Here is a 23,920-nt window from a genome sequence, read left to right on the forward strand (position 1 = left end):
TGATTTTTAAATCTTTATGCAAGGTCCTAGATATCTTGCTGGGTTGCTGAATAATTATTTTCCATCTCACTCCCTCCGTTCTCGAGGAAAGTCCCTCCTGGTAGTTGCTTCTCTTAAGGTAGGCCATTTAAGTGAAACAAGAAATCGAGCTTTCTCGATAATGCATCCCACTTTATGGATCTCATTACCTGAGTCATTACATTCTCTAAAAGATCTGGGAGTCTTTCAGAAATGGTTAAAGGCTTTTCTGTTTCATGAAGCTTTCCCTCAGATCAGTTAACTGGTCTCATGTGTGATTAGGTTATTTTAGTTGTAATAGTTGTTACTAATATTTTTTATGTTTTCTAAGTAGTGTTATGAAATGGAATTATATACTGTACACCGCTTAGCTCAGAGTGGTCTGTTACAGGCAGTTGTTAAATATTTTTAAATAAATAAATGATGCATCTCGGAATGGTGCAGGACTCCTTCCTGTTACAGCCATGGAGGCACAGCTTGGGCATTCTGCATCTTTGATCATCAGTGCAGAACAAGATTTTTTTTATAATACCAAAAATAGAAGACACTCAGCAGTTTATTGCAGATTTCATGGTCATGCCTTTGTGTTAGATGCACTGAAAATTAGTTCACTTCCAAGATGCCTAACCCGAACATGACATATTTCAATTGTGTTTATTTCTAGGTTGCCCAGTGCGTACCAGTCACAGAAACCAAATTCACTGGTTCCTAAAAAATCAGCCAGTTCAACAGATGAAGGGGCTGGAGTACAGAATCCTGGTAGGGGGACGTGTTCTAGAGGTGAACCCCTTCTCTGCCCAGTTTGCTGGAGAGTACAGATGCTGGACGTCTACTAATAAACAGACAGTGTCTGCATGGGTCAATGTTATCCTCGAAGGTCTGTGGTGATTCAGTCCTAGATTAACTATTTATTGACTAATGGCAGCTTCATAGGCTATATTTATGCCAGATATAGGTAAACTATTAGAAAAGAGGTACCCATGTTATTTCATGCATATATGATTCTGTTTTGGCTTAAAAATTATTGAAAAGAAGAATGGAAAGGTGTGCTCCATGGAGTACAAAAAATCTGCAAAGTATTTTTTACAGCGAATGCAACTTTGTAAAATCTGGACTTTCAGAAGGAAGGCATTGCTAGCCTGCTCCCTCTTGCTTCCTCCTTCTCCTAAGTGGCTACTGCTGGTTTTGTGTGTGTAATTCCTGCTGCTTTATTGCTGCGTGTGGGTGCGTGCGTGCGTGTGTGTGCTGGGATCCTGTCAGTTCTATCTGGTCACCTCGCCCACAACATCCTGACTCCTGGGTGCCCAAAACCAGAGCCCCTGCCCACCCATCCCCAACCCGTATTCAACGTCTACACAGGAAAGAAGATGTTACCAGGATTCTGGATCTCCTGCTGTGATGCCACCAGCCCCTGAATGCCATGAGCTATGGTATCTTCCATCTCGGCCATCCATGTCGTCATCCTGTTCTGATCTCTGCTGCCATCTGTGCCACCCTGAGTATGGACCGCTCTGGCAATGCCAGCAAAGGCCAGTCCTGTATTGGCTCTGCTGGGTCTCTGCAAGGCCTTTTCTGGTGCCCTGTGTTCATTTTCTTAGCTGTGTGAGTGCAGATAGGGACGAATTGCTGCTGCCTGGGAAGCCTGAGCCATGTTTCCCTTTACAATTGGCTTGCACGCCCGCAGGGTCAAAGTACTGACAGGCCTGCAAGCTGCAAAGAGGTGGACTGGAAAGAGCCCCCCATAAAGAGTCAAAACAGAGCTTCCTAGGTACCTCCATGAGGTTTCAAGATCATTAAAATGTTTGCTCCAGCAAAACTGAGAAAACCTTTTCTTTAATGCATGTACCGCTTACTATGGACCCTTCGTAAATTAAATACCGTACATATGAGTCCCAGAAAGTCCATTTGCTTCTGCAGTTTTAATGTATGCCTAGTCCAAGACTTAAATTTCCTGCACAGTTTAAAAATGCACAAAGAGTAAAAGTATGTCAGTACTGTCTAAGCACAGACTGGAACTTCTGGGGCCAGTCCTGTAGCTCAGATTGGGTTTAACTCTTTGTCCTTTGCCGAGCCTGAAGAATTGACTCAAATGCATCCTGCCAGGGTTTCCGAGCTGGTGAGAGATGTTATTGTCTAGGGTGGGAGTGAGAGGGGGACATCATTGTGACTTCTTGCCTAAGTTTAGACATCAGCTGTCTCAGTGCCATGCATTTCGGGATTTCTTTGAGAAGCTGAGCTGCAGTTATTTGTTACAGTGTGCGTTAATACTGAAAGCCTCTTCACATTTATTTATGTGGCTTTAGCTCACACCTTTTTGGCAGTGCAATACTAAGGTATTGTAATTATTTATCTGTCTTCGGGGGGCTCACATCCTATTGGAAGAGTAACAGAGGTCACAGCAAGTAGCAGTTGTATGGGTTTTTTCAGCAAGCAGAAAAAGGTTTCAAAAGTGTCAAAACTGCTCCTAGAAAATGGAATTGGAGGTATGTTGAGTCAGATTTCTGCCAGCCTTGAGCAGGAGTAAATCTGTATCTGAGAGTGGCCAGTGAACCAGCGGTGAATAAAACCAAGTGTTATATGCACGAGTGATCAGGTGTATTGTGCTCCCTCCTCCTGTGCACTCTGAATATCTTTTGTCAGGCTGTAAGGAATATTTTCTTTTTTGGAGGGTATTTCCTGAACATCTGTTTTTTGCGACAGTTAATGTTCACATTTTTTTCTATCACCTGCGTTCCAGAAACTAAAATTAATTTGGGCGAATCTGTTATACTGGATTCTTGCATATATTTTTTTTAGCTGTCTGGGCTCACTGACGTACAAGAATTACAGAAAATTGTAAAGATGGCCTTTAGCCCTGTTCTTTTCTTTGATCCAGTAGTTTCCTGCTGCTCTATTGTATGTACTTCCAGCTGAAGTGAGTAAGGGCTGGGATCTAGCACTATGGGGCCTTCATTTGTAACTACCTATTTACATTTTCCCCTATTTACATTTAGTCCAGTCTTGGACCAGTGGTTATACACCAGGGGTCCTTCTGGAACCCTGTATTCATGGCCCCTGAAAGCCGTCACTATGTGTTACTCTTTAAGCCATGACCATAACTCCTTTGTCCCTTTCCCCAAGGGTTGTGAACTCCGCCTCCAGCAAATCCTCATCCATGGCTGAACTAGGGACTAGAAAAGCTTGACCCAGCGATTGAACCTGAGCCATGCCCTATATGCTAGTGTATAGCAGGAGCCACCAGGTCGGCTCTAGCTGAGTGATGTTCTCTCTGCTCTTTAGATTATAGATGGGAATTTGGTGAGTGGAATCCTTGCTCTGCTACATGCGGTAACTCTGGCACCCGGTTCAGAAGACTGCACTGCGTGAATGCCGGTGGGCAAAAAGTACACGAGTCACTGTGTGAACATCTTCTGCAGCCCATGGTCGCTTATCATCCCTGCAGCCTACAGGATTGTCCTTCAAGGTATGTGAACAATTATTGTACTGAATCTATGATACCCAGAAGTACAGTCATTTTTAAATATGTTTCTCAAGTATTAATATAGCATGCTGGCTACTGGAAAGTGGAAAACAGAAGGACTGGTTATCTCAAGGAACTTGGCACAAGGTTACACAGCCTTTGACTTTTAGATCCTTGGTTCAAATCTGGCTGAAAGCGATAGTGACGGCAAAGTCATTATTTCAAAATCTTCCAGTGGCACTTGTGCTCTCCCTTCCATTCACAGTATTCAGGAGTTCTTGTCATGAAATTCATCGATCCCAGTTTGGCTCGGCTTGGCCCCCACTGTTGTCAATCTCAGCAGAGAGGCGAAAGGCATGAAGGCTGTGAGAGGCCCTCAACCCTTCACAGGCTCTCTCGCCAGAGAGCAGACTGGGGACGCTTGGGCTGCCATTGCCTATGCTGTGAATATATAGAATTATGTTGGCAGATAAGGACTGTAAGGCCCTGCTACCCACAAAGCTTGACAAGTGCAGGCTTTTCACATCGCTTCACATTTCCAAATAGTTTCCCTGAGGGGGATCGCCAGGATTCAGACTGACCCTGCACCTTTGAGATGTCAAAGTGGCAACCCTGTTTCAGGCCATAGGCGTGCCATCCACTGCTGGCAATCCGGCTTCTTTCACAGGCACTAAATTCCATATAAAAATATACAAGTTGCATTAAAAGATATAGTCATTATAAAAAGTATTTAATAAAAATATCAATATTTTTATAATGGCAAAATTATTATCATTATAAAAATATTTAATAAAAAGTGGAAAACATGCCAGTTTGACTGGTGTATACAGCACAAAGGTCTGTTCTCTGAGAGGATGGCAGTACGAAACTCTGAAAATGTGCAGGATTGGTCCCACTTTTTATGGTCTCCCTGGTACTGGAATAAGTGATAGTCAATGCACAGTCATCAGCTCTCAGTCAGACAACAAACTGAAGTGGAAGAGGATGAATGTGGTGATAATTAAACTTTTGGATCTAATAATCGACTACTGCAGGGTCAATCTTCGACAGCATGATAGGAGGTTTTAAGTTTAGTTGAGTCCTTTTAGAGAAGGCCTGAAGGTGAAGGAGATGAAGGCATCCTGATCAGACCCAGTGCCAGCTAGTCAGTGATCAAATCTGTATTGTGTGTACGACCTACATCCTGGTAAATTGGAAATGTGGAACAGAAAGTTTTAAAATATGAATCAGGGACAAGCACAAATAATGGGCGAGACCTGATGTAGGGCCAGTGACTGTGGCATAAGTAACATTTTCCATTTGCTCAGTGGCATGGTTCAGTATTTCTGATCAACTCCTAGTTGGGGGCATATCCTCATGTCTGTGAGTGATGGAGGTGCCATTGTTTGGAGAATGACACATAGTAACCTTTCTAAGTGTTGGATAAGGGGCTATAAGGTTAGCACCATTAATACTTTCCCAGTGTACCCCCCAAAGCTTGAAATTGTAGACACTTACTGTGAATGATCTGTTGTACCTAAATTATATCAGTTGTGTTTTGGCCACCTGCAGTAAACAGACGTTTTAGAAGTGAGTGCATATGAAACTTCAGTTTCATGGCTATTTTGAGTAGTGTGAAAGGGAAGGAAATCCTGAAGAGCTGAGGAGGTCTTCAGCTGGTAAGCAGGGATAGTACTCCTCCATCCATTCTCACCTTCATCCCTCAACTGTGCTCCTCTACCTTTTCTCTTCCCTTCTTTCTGTCCTTACTGACTGCTGATGGCTCGCTCCTGCTCATTCCTCATATTATAAACCGAGCACTGCACTTAATCCTGGCTTCTACAGCTGGTGGCATGAGCTCTGTTGGCCTTTCAATTCTCCCACTTCCAGCCGGATGGGATCTGACAACTGCACATGTGACTTATCGTTTGCTCCTGTGGCTGGCAGGATGAGTTTTATATGTAATACATGTGGCTTCTCAGGTCTTCCATGGTCAATGAGAAGGGCTTAGCTGTGAAAGGAGCTTTTCATGTCTCTCATGACCCGTGAGATGCTCTCTATAATCCATAAAAGCAGCTTCTTTTTCCTCCCATGGCTGACAAGCTATACGTGCATTTTATTTTGTTTCCTCCAGAAAAACTGGGTCTCTAGCTTTTGCAGGAATGTCTTTCCCTTCTGCAAGACAATGGGGATTGCTCCCAGTGCAGGAACCTTTCCATAAGATGTGGAAGACTGGTATCCCTATAATGCTATCTTGATAGTCGAAATGTTACCTTTTATTGCTCTGGTTCAGAGGAAAAACTGTTTTTTCACCAAAGACCCTGGTACATCTTTCTGTGTTGTTTACAAACGAGACCTGGATACCTATCAAGCATGCAACCACAATCCAGTTCATGTTTTTGTTGTTCTAAATATTTGGTCTGAGCTTTTTTTTAATTTCCATTTCTGAAATACCTGTACTTGTACTGCTTTATCTTAAATATTTAGATGGGTCACGAGTGTGTGGTCCGAATGCTCTGCTTCCTGTGGTAATGGATTCCACCAACGACAAATAACATGTCAACAAGAAAAGGCAGATGGAAGTGTAATAACATTGCCATCAGATTCCTGTGCACGCAATGATCGTCCTTTGGACAGGAAACCTTGCTCCACTCGTTCCTGTTCAGAGTGGATAGAGCATCCATGGGGAGAGGTAAATCCATGGGGAAAGTTCACATAATAGTCTCTGAAATCTTAGCCTCTATGGTTTCCTGATCAGAGGCCAGCTTTTAATTCATAACTGGAATGTCTATGTCTTTATAAAGTCATTTCTACTTTCTAATAATGAAGGCATTGTCTTTGCATGACTAACATAAGTGAATATCTGGGAGCCAGCAATTTCTTTAATTCCTGCTACAAAAGAAAATACAGTTTTGGGGTTGGAAGAAGTGAATGGTGAGGATTTCTCTATTGACTTTCATGTGCTAAATGTTAATGAGCAGAGCTCATTGTTGATTCAAAGGCTTCGTCATGTTGCCTGCAGGGGTGGTGGAAGATGGGCTGTGTAGTTGCTTCTTTCTCCTTTTGATTTTTGGAACCAGTGTCAGGATTCTGAAGCTATGACCCTTCACTTAGAACTACCCAGGGATTTCCCCCCCGTTCCTAGTCTGGTCAATGCAACAATGGTCCAGAAGCTCCTCCTGGATCCCTGTATCATGGGCTCTAAATCCAGCCACTAAATGTCACCCTTAATGACCAAACCCCCCACCTTGCCCAGGGTTGTGAACGCTGCCTTCACAGCATCCCCAGCAGGAAGCGCACGGCACTGCCACTGAGTATCAGGCCAGCCTGCTTCTTGTTGTTTATTTAGTGCCAGCTCTTTTACACCCAATGTTGTATTTATTAGTTGTTACTTTATTTAATGCATACACAAATTAAGGATGGAAAAAACTGATTTTGATATGTTGGGGCCTAAACAGTCAAACTTGTGCTAAAAACATTTTTTACATGCACAGTCGAACTCCACTTAATAGGCGATGCAATCGTTTTTAACGAGCGTGTGCCCTAAAAAATGCCCCCGAAAGGAAGTGCATGGTAATAGCTTGGATGCTAACACAGTGCATGGCGGCCATGCTTGCTGCCCAAAGTGAAAGGGCCGATTTAGCACAGGGAATTTCTTCCCCAACAGACTCCCCTTATCCTCTCCCCTCCCCATCCCACCCCCACTCCCGGATTCATGTTTTTGCATTTGGTGCCAATGCACTCAGCTTGCCTTGTAAAATATACATTGTGTCTCACAGTGTTCTAGACGATGTGTGGGTGAAGGACTCGGTTTGCAGCATCGCCGCATATTCTGTCAACACAGCAATGGGTCGGTGGTACCAGACAGCTTCTGTGATGATAGAAAAAGGTACTGTGCATATTGCAAGGAAATGAGAAGAAACAATGCCATTACACAAATGTACTTTGCTGCCAAGTAATATCTTAATAGATTATTGATTAACTATTGATTTCCACGCTTGTTGCTACACTTATGTGAGGTTTGGATCATGGTTATTTGTGGCATATGATGTTCAATGATTTTCTGTCAGAAAAAGCCAAGTGACAGGTTCAAATATATCTCCTTATTGCTTGAGATATAATGAGAGCTTATAGTTCTAAATAAATCATGCTGTAGTGCAGTGTAGGCAGAATTGCTATGGCCTTCTTATTATTGCATTTGAAAAATACCTACTTTACTTTCAGAAACCAATTTCTTACATAGCAATTATCTTTTATGCCAGAAAGAGCTGCTGTCAAGAGTTTCATTTCATTGTAATTGGCATTTGTAAACTCTTACTCTGGGTATTCCGGTTGCAGCGGCGGCTGCCGCTGGCATGTGACAGTCAGGCATATTTAAATGACCTTGCATTTGCCCAGGCTCCAGCTCAAAGGCTTTTCTGGGCACAAACGGAGAGGATATTTAACATGTGACTGACATTTGTGGCTCAGTTATAAAAAAAAAACGTGCCCTGAGATGAGAGACAAAAATCTAAGGAAAGTAGGGGAAGTTAAGTCAAGTGAGGTAACTTACTTAAGGTATCGCAATGTTAACTGAGGTATGAAATTTGGGAGATTAGGTTTCAAGAGGTAACAGCGTTCTGCTCCAACCACTGCCAAGTCTATCCTCTGGTGTTTCGCTGCTCGCCATATGTTGTATATGGCTGTGATCACTTCACAGAACTGAATACTTTTTTTCAATGTCCGTTTTGTGAGCTTTCACGCCGTATGTAACATTTATTTTATTCTGTCATTTGTATGGTCCCCTAAGCCAGAGGAACGGTAGCACAATTGATGTACAGATCATAGCAAGGTGAATATTTTGAAGGAACGACCGATCATAATTTTTTTATCAGATAGCTTAATACATCATCTGATGTGCCCGGGATGGGATATGTATAACCCCACGCAAGTTGGAGGGTGAAGGCAGTGATAAACTTTGGAGAGACAGCACTCTTTATGCAATGAAATGGTACAAAAGTTCATCTCATCCCTATGCAGTGCCATTTGAAGGTTGGAAGGAGAGTGCGCGGGGAGGGAAGGAGCTCTCATTCTGCCAGCTCAACCTGGCGGGAGTAGGGGAAACAGAGGGTGACTCCTGGCTTAGAGTGGGGGGTTATTGCAGGCTTTAGGGTTAACTTGGGTGTGACTGGGGGGGGGGGGGTAGGATTTGTGTCCTCAGGGGCTAACCAGCCTGGCAGCCTTAGGGCCAAATAATAAGGGGAATAGTACTGCTTTTTTTTTAATATGAAGAGCATATGTTAAAAGTGGTATTCTCACTTTAATTTACCCGTTCAGTATGGACAAGATCTGTATAAAGTTCTCTTTGTACATCACCTTTATTTTGCTTTCTCTGCAGACCAGCAACCAGGAGAAACTGCTCCTCCAAGACATGTGATGTCTATTGGCGGACAGGCCCCTGGAGGCCTTGTACTGCAGCATGTGGAAATGGATTTCAGTCCCGACGAGTAGCCTGTATGCATGAAAAGAATGGTAAAGCAGTGGCTGACCACTACTGCAGCTGGGAAAAGCGACCAGTGACCTGGCAGCATTGCAGTGTGACATCTTGTGGCCGTAAGTAGATATTTAACTGCTGCTGTCATTTGTATCCTAGCTAAACCATCAGTTAAAGGTTTTGCTGATATCCTGGTTGTAGCTAGAACCTCTCTCAAGTTAACTCCCATCCCCATTGTAACTATGGCACCATTAGAGATGCTTTTTTTTAACTTCATCACAAAAGTGGAGTTTATATCTGATATATAGTCCCCCTAGTTAATTAACTGCTAATTGCTCATCTTTATTTGACCACCTGCTCGCTGCAAAAATGATTTGACAGATAAATTTAAATTGAGTCGTGCAGCTTCCGGCATCGAGGTTTGCTGAGACCTTCTTTGGCACGGCCCTACGAGTACTGCCCATATCAAACGTTCTCCAAATTTTAAACACTTGACTACCTCGAGTCCATTATAAACTCTCAATGTTTTATCATCCTGAGTATATACATATATATGTATTCTGACCAGCTACTGTCCCGAGCAGGAAGGATCCCTGCCTTTGGCGAATGTCGAAGGTGTGCAAACCCGGCATTTGCAGGATCCCAGCGCTGATACTGATCTGCATCAGCTGACATAATTTTCTAGCACATCACAGGGTCTCAAGCAGCAAACCTTTATCACATGAACACCTATCAGGTCATCACCATCACAACCCTCATAACGAAACACCAGAGTCTGGCAAAAGAACTATGGTCATGCGCCCTCTTGTTGTCTCCGGCATGGCTCTGTAGGCAATCCGTGTATCCAACCTTCTGCATATTTAAAACTCTTGACTGCCTTGATTCCCTTGTAAATACTTGATGTCAGTCATCTCGAGTGGACTTATCCTGAGCAGAAAGAGTCCCAGCCTCTTACTGAAGTCGAAAGTATGCAGGCCTGGAGTTTGCAGAAACCTGGCGCTGGTAACTAAAGTTCATAGTTTCTTATCCATGTCAGCTGACGCCATTTCCAGCACATCACCAGACAATGAAGAACAAAATTGTTATCGCTCTGACATCTGAATAAAGAACAGCATCGAGCTCTCTCTTTTTTTTCTTACATAAATTTTGATTGAAGCTTTCCTTCAACAAATAACTTAAATTTATCAAATTGTTGTATGTTGCCTTCATACGAAATATGGAGATGTGCAAGACACTGAAGTGCAAATTTACTTATTTCTTTACTGGCATTGTGCATAAAGGATTAAATTATTTTCATCTCTGAGAGACCTCCTACGAGTAATCATGAAAAATGCAGATCGCCTTTTCTTGCTATGTCAGCTCTTTAATCTTATGATAAGATTGCATGACTTCTTGTTTCTGGGATCATTTTAGGAAATTGGCAATTGTAATATGAGGCTTCGTTTCTCCATCACATTTGTTTACGAGCCTGTGAGCCCACTCACTTCTTAATTCTCCAACGAGTTCTGGTATAGAAAGGACTTCAAGCAGCTATTTTTCAGGAACCTGGCTAGATTCCAATCCTCCACACTCTCGGACAACCCCATAAGCATTATGTTATTGCATCTAGATCTATTCTAAGGTCCTTGATCTTATCTTCCTGCAATTCAACTTTCTTTTCTAGACATATTATTCTATTAGCAAGGGCCTTGGAATCATCCTCAAGCATGGTCTCTCCCTTCCACAGCTTCCATCCTTGGTCCAAATTCCGATATTTTTGTATTTAGTTTGGTAATTTGTTCTGAGATAGTGTTACGCCTACTATCTAAAGCTGCCTCTACTGCCACCATTGGTTCCACTATTGCTTCATTGTTACACGGGAGACCGACCTGATTCACTGTAATGGCAGCCATCTTTTTCACCAGAACCTTCAGTTTTTATCTTTACATTTTCCCAGCCTTCAAGAGCATACTCGTCAGTGACTTCTGCAGATACTTGCCAATCAACATATTCAGCCAAAGTATGCTCCATTATGATCCTGCATGCAACCAAATTCATGTGATTGTTGGGGGATGGTACCCGGAGCCATGATCAGCACATCTGCTATGGCTCATCACATCATGTGACCTTGGTTGTCCCTGATTTTAAAAAGATCTGATTAGCCCACTGTCATGACCGTATGATTAGTGCTGCGGGCTATCAACTATGGAACGAGCTCCCAGATGTCCTTAAGGCAGAAAATGTCCGATTGCACTTCAGAAAACTTCTAAAATCGTATCTGTTTTCTTGTGCATTTTCAGTCTTGGCCACTGTGATAGATGTGGTTGAGATAAGCAACTGTGCCTTGTATGTACATTTTTATCCTCTCTGTTTAAATGTTACATCTCAATCTTGCATTGAGTTATGGTTTCTTTAATATTGTGTATGTTTATTGTAATCCGCTGAGATCTATGGATTGGCGGGCTATACATTTTATCAATAAATAGTCAACTGTCCTCTTAACTAGAAGCAGTTTGTTCAGTGTTGGTGCTGTATTTTGTTACTATTTCCTTTTCAGAATGGGGAAAAAAAGACCTAGGGAGCACCTCAAAGAAGAATTGTATTTCTAAAAAGTATTTCTTTAAATTTTAGTTCGGCACAAAAGGACAGTGATATAGTAATGTGGGGAAAATCCTATGGCATTCTGGAACTATTGCCTTGTAAGATTCTGTTAAGACATTTCTAAGGAGCCAAGTCTATTCACCCCATCAAAGCCATTCTGATTGTTTGTAAACAAGCCAGCACTGAGAATTAACATACCCTCTGTAAAGGCCCTTCGCCACTGCTCCGCCAATCCTGCTCCTCGTCCCGGTCCCAAGACGCCTCTCACTTGAGTCACACCGCCTTTCTCCACGCTGTCCTGCTGTCCACCAGGCTGCGCAAGGCTTGGCTCCTCTCACTGAGAGAAACCTGAGGTTTCTCTCGGTGAGAGCACAGGGCCTAGCCCCCTCACTCCCAAGCGGTACAAAACAAAGGTTGAAAGAAAAACACTTTATATTGCAGTTCCACAGTGCTGTTCCTTTATCCTCCCATGCTCAGCGAACAGCTTCCAAAACAATGACCTCCAGCACTGTGTTCACTCTAGCCAGCCACTACCGCTCCCACTCGGGGGAAAACACAACACTCCCCTTCACCCCTCCTGTTGTGTAATGGTTAGGGCCTTCCCAGGCCAAACAGCTAAGGTTAATCTAGTCCTCCCGTATACACTCAAAACATTCTTTTAAACAAATTTTCCTCTACCATCCCCCATTAGGGTTACTCACTCTGGGGCAGATTTTCAAAGGGGTACGCGCGTACCCCCCCTCCGAAAACCTGCCCTAAGTTCCCCCTGCGTGCGCCGAGCCTAAGTCCCGGGGATTTCCGGGGGGGGGGGGGGGGCGTGTCGGGGGGCGTGTCGAGGCAGCGCGTCATTGGGGGGGTGGGGCCGCGGGTTCCAGCCTGGGGACATTTCGGGGGCGTGGCCGAGGCATCCGAAACTGGTCCCGGGCCGGGGAATCACGCGGCTGGCGCGTGCGAGTTACGCCTGCCTCGGGCAGGCGTAACTTGTCGAACAAAGGTAGGGGGGTTTAGATAGGGCTGGGGGAGTGGGTTAGGGGAGGGGAAGGTGTGGGGGGTGGAAGGAAAGTTCCCTCCGAGGCCGCTCCAATTTCGGAGCGGCCTTGGAGGGAACGGAGGCAGGCTGCGCGGCTCGGCACGCCCAGGCTGCTGATTTTGCACAACCTTGCGCGCGCCAACCCCGGATTTTAAAGGATACGCGCAGCTACACGCGTATCTATTAAAATCCGGCGCACTCTTGTTTGCGCCTGGTGTGCAAACAAAAGTACGCGCGGGGGTACTTTTTAAAAATCTACCCCTCTGTGTCCTTCCCTGAGCTGGAGGACTGCTGCATCAGAGAGCTTATCTCCATTTCCTCCTCCTGCTGTTCTGAGGGACTAGATTTTTCTGGCCACTGCCACCATGCTGGCACGCCCTCCTCTTCTAATTCCATGGATTCCGCTGTGTCAGAATCGTTACCTCTCAATTCTGACACCTGTTCCAGCTCCTGCTCAGCCCACGGGTCAGGTGGTGGCTCTAGAAACTTGGGAGTTGTAGTTCCCCCCTGCCTTTCGTATCGCCCTCTGCTGTTTGTCTCTGGTATAGCTTGGCTTTTTCTTACTACACCCAGGCTTTTCTCGCCCCTGGCTGGGTTGTGCTGCATCACAACTCATATGTGTATGTATACTGTATATATATTAATCCTTTTGGTGGCACTTTCTGTTCTATAGTTATTTTATCTTTAAAAAGTAGAGGGAGCCCATCTTATGGAAAGGGATATTTTGGGCTCAAGAAATTCTGTTGAGAAATTGTACACATGCTAAATGGTGGGGGTACCAGTTTCTGTATTGTCTGGGTGAATATAATGTTTTCATCATACACCCAGGTTAACAATTTTAATTATAAATTTATTTTCCAATAGACATATTTTTCTTTTTTGGTAATTTAAAATTTGGAGTGCACCTGTGAGTATAAGATAAAACCTGGTGATGGGATCTCAAGTGCCTAGTTAGACTGGTTGAATCTTTTCCTATAGCCATTTTCACATTTTCTAATTATTATCACAATGTGTCCATTTTCTGACAAAGTATCTTAATGTAAATTATGTAATTTTTTTCCAGAAGGAGAATGCAAGGATACAACACACTACTGCACGTTTGTAAAGCATCTAAAGTTGTGTTTGATAGACCTCTACAAACAGCGGTGCTGTGAATCATGTCAAGAGGCTTAACTTTCCTGTCCTGAAGGAGTATTATTTGCATTTACTGTGTACAAAGTCTGTAAATACAACACAAGATTGAACACTTAGTGGACCCAAGGAGATGATTCACATGGCATCAAAATTGAAATTGTAAGCAGAATTTTCCTCCTGACATGATTTTATTATGAACTTTTTACAATGAACCTTTCAACGCCTTAGACATTTTTATGCCTGGATAGAAACATAACAGGTCACCTGCAGGTCATCATAAAGAAAATCTACATGTATAGAAAGCACCAGCTAATGACTTAACCACTTCTACAGGACTCTCTTCTTTCGTTACTAAAATCCACAAGATACTCCATTTCGAGATGTTACAGTTTGAGCCATTAAACACCTTCATCTTAAGTTATAATCAAAAACTAGTCTCAGAGGGCGGCTATTACAAAGGTTAGCGGTTAAATGGATTCACCAGAATACTGTGCTGTATAGATCAGCAGTGTATTTTATGTGAATTCTGGCAAAAGAATTATGTTTTATAAAGCTTCAGTTCTTGTTTAAATTAAGTACCATTTCCTCAATTCACAATCCTATGCATAGCAAAATTAATCATTGTTGTTGGCTTTGCATTGAAGTTAAGACTTCCATTGATGGTAGTGAATAAAACTCTTTGTGGGTGACACGTCCTTACATATGGTAGAAGACAAACAAACGAGGACACTCTCAACTCCTTTCCATCCTAAAACAATGTGTTAGGAACACAGAATGAAACTTGGTTTATTTTTTTCTTAAACAAGCACTTGGGAGGAACGAGGAATGAAAAAATGGCAGAAGCCTGCCACCGCCACTCTTTACAATCTAGTACTGGTAGGTGGGAGCAGGAGAACATTATGCTTTGTGTTGTGGAAACTTCAACAGTGCCCTGGGTGTGTTTCAAATATTTGGATGGAAAATTTCTTAAACTAGGCGTTAAGTTCATTTCCATTGTGCATGCACTTTGGAAGAAAATAGTATAGAGAGAGAAAGTGGGAGAGAAGAGGCAGATACACCAACCAGACTAACGGAAAGGACTGCTTACAAAGTTGGAGGAGACAGTGCTGTACGGTTTAAAGGGGCAATGGGGGTAAACATAAGGAGGAGGAATGGGGAAGAAAGAAATAATGGAGGGAGTGGGGGCAGGGTGAAGGAGAGAATGGTAGATGAGAACGTCATGGGGTGGCTGTATACATTTTACAATTACCGTCTGTATTCTAATTGAATGCAAACCAAAATGAAGGACATGGAATGTTATTAAGCAGAAGAATCTGAGGAGACTGCTGAAGCTGCATTACCTACACTGAGTTTCTCTTCTTTAAGCTATGACTAGGTGGCTGTACAACAGAGGTTGCTATGCAATGGCCATTTTCTTTGTTAATTGATACCTTGAAAACAATGGCTTACAGTAAGTGCAGTTTAAATGTTAGAAATCCCCATTGAATTTAGCAGATGCAAATTTTGATGTTACTATTCCAAAATATGTTCCAATAGGTTTAAAGAAACTGGTCATGTAGTTTGGCCTGTAAATAATTTTATTTCATTTGGAAAAAGTGGCAGTTAGAAGGGCTTTGCTTCACTGAGCCTCCATCAAAAAGCAAACAGCAAATGTGGAGATTGATTTACTCAAATTCATAACTTGGGAAATTTTTCTGAACAAAATTACGAGATGTTTGGCAATATTACATCCTATATTTGATATTAAATATCCCTGAGCTGCTTTTTTTTATCTCAGGAAAATCACGTGAACACTCTTTTCATGCCTTTTTAGTCTAGTCCTAACTCCAAATTATATTATACATCATTCATTTCCTTATGACAGGCAACCCTGCTTATCATTTCCCTGACACTATCAACATCTGAAATTGGGCAGAGGAAATATCTTTCTTCTGTGATGTCTGCCCATACCACAAACAAGAAGCCAAATATGCTTGCCCACTTAAATTCTGTATGCTCTGAAACCCAAACCTAGTAGCTGCGGACAACAAATCCAATCAAAATAATTTCACAATGAATTCTAGGATTCAATAGTAGTGTTTTATAATCTGGTTTTTCCAAGATGTTGTTGTGGTATCTGAGGATTCCACCTTCTTGTTTGCCTCCTGCAGATCCCACAGCCCCAGCCTCTAGAGGCTCTCCATCCAGCTAAGGGAGATGATGGACATACATGTTGTGCGTATGCAGCATGACACAGAAAGCCTCCAGTGTGATCCAAGTAGTGAAAGTAGGTTTTCAGGAGGCTGACTGTCTCGTCAATAATTTACCCAATAGAACAATTGGCACAAATATAGCACTTTTCAGAGTTGCAGAAGGCTGCAGAGATGCAGTTAAGATGATCTATAGGATGAATGGAATCACATTATCACTTCCAAAGACACAGTGAGAAGGAAACAACATTGTTTAAAGTCCCATTCTGAACTTCCTCATAATAGTGCACACGAGAACTCCTGCATTCCTACATCTAGCCAGCAGATTTTCCTAACAGAGGTTCAACATCTCCCGATCAAGGAGAATCATTTTGCAGAACAATAGATATACATCAAAGACACCGCATTCTTTGCTAGGTCAAGTCAGATGTCCTTTATAGTAATCCATTACCCCTTCATCTGCATCAGATGTGTGAAATAGTTTGAGTTGGAGAAGGGTCCTGTAAATATATTTGTTGTGCTCACATACAGAGCTCTGAAAATGCTTCTGCTTTATGTTTCACTCATTGCCTGACTAAACCCCAGGACTAGACCACCAGAAACTAGACTATTATAATCTTTTTTTTTTTTTTTTAACAGTTCATCCTCCCAGACTAGTGTTGGAGTGTACATCTGCTGATCATTGTCTTTTGTATAACCGAGGAAAGGCCACTATAAAGATAATGTGTCCTATATGTGCAAGGAAGTATTGTTTATAGTGGAATAGTGATGCTATGAATGTGTATTTTGTGCTAAGGAAGATGAGACTGGTGTCATGAATGTATGTTGTGTGCTAGAAATGATGGGAGCTGTATGCATGTTGAAAATACATAAAGTGCAAGGGTGATATGTAAGAGAATAAGTAATAAAGTTGTGATTGACAGCAGAGACTTAGATTAGGATAAGAGAGATGCTGTAATTGTTGTCTAAACTAATGTAGATATTAGGGACACCAAATGGGTTTATAAAAGGCACTTGCCACAAATTGTGGCATAAAAGGCTTTTGCATGGGAAACCTTTGCCAGAATTTAAAATGAGGTCATGTTATTGTAATAGCTTTAGTAGTATAGCCTTATAAACATTAATTAAGAATGTTTGTTTGTTCCTCATTTTCCTATTTTTCCACAGTTTTTAAAAGTGTAAAAATTGTGGCCAAGGGGCAAAAGGGAATCTTGAAGTTCTGGCTGTGCTCAGGCCTAACCTAGAGAAAAAAATATATGTTTGTATCTGAAAGTTGTCAAAGGAGAATAAAAGACATGCACATGGCGTCCGACCTACACTCACATCACAGTTGTGGTCAGTGGTGGATTCCCGAGGAAGACCGGCCCAGGATGCATCACATGGTCTGCCGAGCGCGGCTCTGTCATGGCCGCGCACGGCAGTCCACGTGACTGGAGGACCGGCCCACCGGGGGATGCCCGATCCCCCGATAGGCCAATCAGCCTCTGGTTGTGGTTCCGATCCCTCCCATCCTTTGAAGCTGGTCAGACAAGGGCGAGAAGGCGGCCTCCACATTTGAGGCTCTGAAGCAGCACCCCAGAGAAGGCAACCTTCCAGCCCTCTGACTGGTAAGGGTTCCCAGGCTTGCCATCATGAAATGGGGGTCAAAGATAGGGGATTAAAAAAAAGCATATATATGTGTGAGTGAAAAGGCATTTAAAGGCTGATCTGTGTACCTCGAGTATCTTTTTCAGGCCATGATGAATATCTTTTTTTTTTTTTTTTTACTATCTCCCAAATGGCTACTTTTACAACAAATGCTATTTAGGTGTATTCAGATATTTGCCTTGCAGGAGCCAAAAATAATTTGGGTGAATCAAACTCCTAATGGTATTTTCATATGCTGTCAGGCTCTCTTCCTATAGTCATAAAAAAGGCAGATTGTGTCACTTAAAATGTTTTATTGCCTGTCATTAAAGAGAAAATAAGCAAGATGAAAAACTTAATACCTTGTATTAATCAAGATAAGAAGGCACTTGATACCATGCAAGTTGACTTTTACAGATCTTTATTCAGATTTTTCATTATCTTAGTAAGTTCTAAACTAGTTGAATACATATTTATCTGTTCAATTTACATGTTTATAGTACAGGTTGCTAAAATAAACAATTTTCAATTCAGTTGAATAATTGTTACAAGGGTTAGGAAAACTCACTTGAAGCAAGGTTTTGTATCACTGAAAGTTGGAATATAACACTATTGTATAAAAAACTAGCTAAAGATGTGAATTTTGTATCAAGAGAACAATGGGGGGGTCATTCATCAAATCGTATTAGGCCCTAACGCCCGCGATCACACCATATTGCATGCAATAAATAATGCATCGCGAGATACATGTGCAAATTTTAGAAATGTAGTCAAATGGGAGGAGGTTATGAAAATGAAGAGTGCTTATCATTGCATGCGATAGCGTAATGCATGCTATCGCGGGATTTAACACTGGAAATAACTACACCTTTTTTCCTGGCATTATTCTGTGCGTTATGTCCAAAATGGGACAGAGAGAGAGAGTTATCACAAATCCCGTTTTCAGAGAGAGAGACAGAGTCTCTGGGGAGGCACACATATTAAGCAACACTGTAAGAAGGGCCATTCTGAACGCGGGGCAAGAATTTGGTGTTGGGCTAGGTATTGGGGGGCAGTTTTACATGCACAGTCAGAGGTACAAACAGCACAGTAGACATCATTGAACATTTTATGGCGCCGGCCGTCCAGTGCTCCTACCGTGTGACAGGGGCCGGCCAATGGCACGGTTACCCTGTCACATGGTAAGGGCAAAGGGCCATCAGCGCCATTTTTATTAGTGGCAGCCGACGGCCCGAGAGCGGGAGATCGCTCCCGGGGCCCACTGGACCACCAGGTAATTTTAAAACGTTTTGGGGGGGGGGGGGGGTCGGGAGGGTGGTGGAGGCTAAGGGAGCGGTTTTAAAGGGTCGGGGTGGGTTTTTAGGTTGTGTCCTAACTCCCGTTAGTGTGCACTAACCCAATTAACGATTTTTTTCACGATAAATCGGTGGAATTTCTATTGTATCGCACTCTTTAGCGATTAATGACGATTTAAAAAATATCGGACGATATTTTAAATCGTCAAAAAACGATTCACATCCCTACCTTATAAAAGAGTGTCTCTCTCTCTCTCTCTCTTTTTCCCCCAAAATATGATAAAAGCCTGTCTTTGCCCTGCAGTATCAGGAAAATTACCCTAACCATGCCCCCTTTTTTTTTTTTTTTTTTTTTTAAATCACAGGTGCTATTTTTTGCAATTTTATAGCAAAATGATGAACCTAGGCCAATGATTGCTAAAGGCAGAGCCTGTTTGGGCAATTTTCTGAAACTGAACCTTTTTTCAAATCACCTCTTATTTAGAAACAGCTTGACTGAGGCCAAAATCTTGGGCTATTGTTCATACACACAGAAATAAATTGATCAGAGATTTTTGGGCATAAAGTGCCCACTGTGGGCTGACATTTTCATGTGGATCTGGCTCAAGGTGACCATCACCGATCAAGAGTCTTTTAAATCAATTATAGATCTTTATTGTTTTAAGAGATTTTTTTTTAAATTAAGAGTTTGTAAATTACTTTTGTATATATTTATTATCTAATTTTAAGTGCAATATGTTGTTTTGTACAGTGTGTAATACAGATTTTGGGGCATATATTTTCTTACTACCAAAATTTCATATTATAATGTTTTCTTGGTATTTAAAGTAAAACCCAATATTTAACTGTTTTCTACTACTATTATTGTGTTATTAGTTACTTCTGCATGTACCCTGGAAGCATATTGTGTTATAATTTTATATTTTTGCAATTGATTTGGCATTCCTGTGTATCATGATGTGCTAATAATATGTAATACCCTTAGATGTTTAATGTTTCTCTTTAGGAAAATTAGCTTCATTATTTATGCAATAAATGATCACATAGTTATTCATCTGCATCATTTTATAGACTTCTTTTGCTTCTGTTGCTACAAACACTTAAACATTGAGGGCCGATTTACGCACATGGGGGGGGGGGGGTTATGCGCGCCGGACCTATTTTCAAAAGGCCCGGTGACGCGCATAAAGCCCCGGGACACGTGTAAGACCCGGGGCTTGCAAAAAGAGGCGGTCCGTGGGTGGGGCGGGGGCATGGCCAGAGGCCTCCACACGGACGCTGGACCGGGGATTGCGTGCCGGCAATTGGCCGGCACTCACAACTTACTTCAGCCCCAGGGCTGAAGTAAGTTTGAAAACAAGAAAAAGGAGGGGGGAAAGGGTGGGGGAGGTAGGGGAAGGGAAGGTGGGGTAGGGGAGTAGGGAACGGGGGAAGGCAGTGCGGCTCGGCGCGTGCAAGGGGGTGCACAATTGTGCACCCCCTTGCACGCGCCAACCCCGATTTATTAACATGCGCACCCCTGTGCACGCATGTTATAAAATCGCATGTCCATGTGTGCATGACGGGTAGCGCGCGCACATGGACACATGCGCGCATGTCTTAAAATCTACCCGAGTGTTTACCTTGTTTATTGTCTGTTATACAACAGGTGTATGAAGCTAGAGATGGCAACTCATTAATTAGACTTCTGCTCTATGGATCCATACAGGTTAACAACTGTTTGGTCTCTTTCATAACACTGTAATGATATAAAAGTATTTCATTTACACATAAGGCTCATTTCAAATCTGTTATTAAATCATAGGATAAGCACAGAGGACTGGCAGGGAAGCAAGCTCAAGCTGGAGATCAAGTAGGGTGACCAAGATGGGAAGACTGGCAGACTTAATGGACCCTGCAATCTTCATTGGAACATATTCCTTGTTTTTATATATTACTGGCATGATGTGGTATTATTTACTAGCAAAGCCCTAACTAGCCAACCAGAGTATGGCTTTTCTAGCAGATAGAACCTCCACATTTGGCAATCCAAATACAAAGTTTAACTGCAGCCCATATGGAGGGATTAATGAAGACAAACATTTCTGAGGAATTTCTGTGAGTTAAACAAAAAGAATTGTAGAAAATCACAGGCACATATCAGATTGTCATTCATCACTTTTCAATATGATTGCATCAGAAGTTATGTTGTTTTAGAACCTTGGGTATTATCAAGCTTCAAAAAACTCTGGAAACATAACTAGTCAGAAGGACATTAATTATATCAGGCACAACTCAAAAATGGAAAAAAAAAATCCCCTTATATTGTTTGTTCTCAAACCAAGTGAATTCAAAGAGAATCCGATCAGCATCTTCTGGTGCAAAACTAGAAACATCAAAGCAACATTTTCTATTTTTTTTCCTATGAAACCCCTGATACTTGTATACTCCTAAATCAGGAAGGTAGTAGCAAGGCTGGATTAACCTTTGGCATTGCACTTCATTCAATGGGCACTGCCTCCTCCTCCTTCCGGGCAACCCTCTCTCACCTCGGGCTCACCCCCGAGAGGTGCACACTCAGGACCCTCCAGACACAAAGTACTCCCTAGGCATGTGCCTTTTCTGCTAATGGGAAATCTGGCCTAGACTAAGAGTCATTACCAGCTGAAAGCCTACAGGCAATAGGATGCTCTTCTCAGTCCAGTGGCCACCAATGGAGTGGTTTCTTCTTACCATTAAAACCCACCAGCACCCAGGAACTATTCTTATCTAATCATCATCCTTTCAAAACCGCAACATAGTTATCCAAATTCACATCCCACTTTCTTTCTACCATTGTAGTTTACATATGGCACAATAGAACTGCCATAGATGAAAAGGTTATCCAATATTTAAAACAAAATTTTGTTTTTGGAACTGGAATTGGATTTCAAATGTGCTTAGATTGTTAAGCCTCAGGCTCTTGCCCAAATGGGCTTCAACCTGTATCATAACGAAAGCTATGCAGAGCCTGGAGAAACTGGTCTGGAGAGCTTGAGATTTGTCCCTTGAAGAAGGTGCTTGTTGGTGCCAAAACATTGTCAATTTCGAGTGGTAGAAGTCTCAATGGGGCAGTTCAGATACACATTGGAACATTTTTTCATGTATTTATATGCTATTTTCTAAGGTGTAGAGCTCTTTTTTGTTTTTAAGTTGCAATATAAATGCCAAAATAAGTCACCAAGTAAATAATTTTCAGCCTTCTAAATATCTTTTCCTGTGAAGTTAATTCCTTTAATAAGACTATAAAAGTAAAAAATCGCTTATTAACCTTATATTATAATATCTGGTAATGTGATGCAGTGTAAAATAAACATAGCAGTTCTTTTCTTAGCTGGTACAAAAAGCTTTAAAGGACTGGTGAAAAATAGTCTCCAACACAATATAACAATATTACTCAGCGTGTAAGAATAATTTTATTAACAATTTCTTTGATATACACATTGATTTATGATGCATAAATTCAGACAAAAGATACATATAACTTATTTGAAAGACCATCACTATTACAGTTCATGATAAAGTCTAATGACAATACAGAAAGGAAAAATCTGACACAAATGATTTGCAGAACAACAGGCAATGTTGATTGATTCAGTTTCAAAGACACAAAGTTGCCAATTTTGCAATAATACTTACCAACTCCCACAACAAAGCATTTTCATTTTTAATTTTATAGCAAATCATTCAAAACTTTTAAAACAAGCAATGCAGTTCTTTTTCTGCTATTTGCAAAAGTGAAAAAAAAAAAAGATTACATTTCATTACAATTAATTTGTCCCTCTGGGGCACAGGAGGACTTAGAACAACTGTAAAGTACAGCTGAACAAAGTTCTTGGATTTATAGGATTAATTATGTTGACTTATGATTAGTTTTCCTCATAGTTTATAAATAACTCTCTCATTAGAGCACGTGTGCAAAGAAAGTGGTTGATAGAGATTTTCATGCTTCTCCAAAAAAAAGAGTAGCTAATATTTGCCAGGTCATAAAATATTGTTAAATATAAAATTGAAATAAACTTTTCCACACATTAATAAGTCATCAAAGGGCCTCAATTCAGCAAACTTCTTGGCTCCAAAATGTATGTTGAATCAATGTGCCATACATTTGTTTCTGTCAAGCAGAAGTTTTCCCCTCTACATAACTGCACACTTCTTAACAGAAATCTAACCACATAATTTAAAAGAACAACAAATGGGGTTCTCCATTCTTAAATCTTTATGGAGCAGCCAAAAAAAAAAAAAATTGACATACAGGGCTTTGTTTGCTAAAGAGAGCAAAACAAATGTTTTGGTGGAGTCAGGCACATCTTATATTATTTTTGCTAGCTGGATATTATTGCTAATTATGCTCCTTGCACCTTTCCTCCCTAGGCAATCACATCCACCTACAAACCTGTTTCCCATATTGATATTTAAATTTCCCAAGCTACCTGAATTATGAATGAACTGTATTTAAAAGATGCATAAGTGGACAGCAGTCATGGCTGAAGCGTTAATAATTGGTGCTACTGTTCACGAGCTTGTGCTAATTCATTGCCTTTTTGTGTCTGTTGCCATGTGTCCAATATATGCACATGTATTAGTTTTGTATGAATTCAGAAACCAGTGAAAGCTTGGACCTACAGTGGGGTAGATTTTAATAAAGTACGCCCGCGCGTACTTTTGTTCGCTCACCAGGCGCGAACAAGAGTACGCCGGATTTTAATAGATACGCGCGTAGCCACGAGTATCCTTTAAAATCCGGGGTTGGCGCGCGCAAGGCTGTCCAAAATCGGCAGCCTGCGTGCGCCAAGCCGTGCAGCCTGCCTCCGTTCCCTCCGAGGCCGCTCCGAAATTGGAGCGGCCTCGGAGGGAACTTTCCTTCCACCCCCCGCACCTTTCCCTCCCCTCCCTAACCCACCCCCCCCCCCCAGTCCTATCTAAACCTCCCTCACCTTTGTTAGAAAAGTTACGCCTGCGCCAGCCAGCCGGCCACTGCGTGATTCCCCTGCCCAGGAGCGGTTTCGGAGGCCTTAGCCAAGCCCCGGGCCGGAACCAAGCCCGCAGCCCCGCCCCCGAATGATGCGCCACCGTGACACGCCCCCCCGACACGCCCCAACACGCCACCCCAGGAAA

The 23,920-nt window shown here is 42.1% G+C and overlaps 1 protein-coding gene across 1 annotated transcript in view; it reads left to right on the forward strand.

Annotated features, from left to right (window-relative positions):
• ADAMTSL3 (ADAMTS like 3) overlaps positions 1-18,659 on the forward strand; it is a 412,023-nt gene extending 393,364 nt beyond the window's left edge. Inside the window, 6 exon segments of the mRNA XM_029574962.1 lie at positions 683-895; positions 3,298-3,481; positions 5,945-6,149; positions 7,237-7,346; positions 8,835-9,049; positions 13,604-18,659. Coding sequence (XP_029430822.1) covers positions 683-895; positions 3,298-3,481; positions 5,945-6,149; positions 7,237-7,346; positions 8,835-9,049; positions 13,604-13,713 — 1,037 coding nt within the window. The 3' untranslated portion in view covers positions 13,714-18,659.
• The last annotated feature ends 5,261 nt before the right edge of the window (positions 18,660-23,920 follow it).

Source organism: Rhinatrema bivittatum, chromosome 13, assembly GCF_901001135.1.
Source record: "Rhinatrema bivittatum chromosome 13, aRhiBiv1.1, whole genome shotgun sequence".
NCBI classification, from domain to species: Eukaryota; Metazoa; Chordata; class Amphibia; order Gymnophiona; family Rhinatrematidae; genus Rhinatrema; species Rhinatrema bivittatum.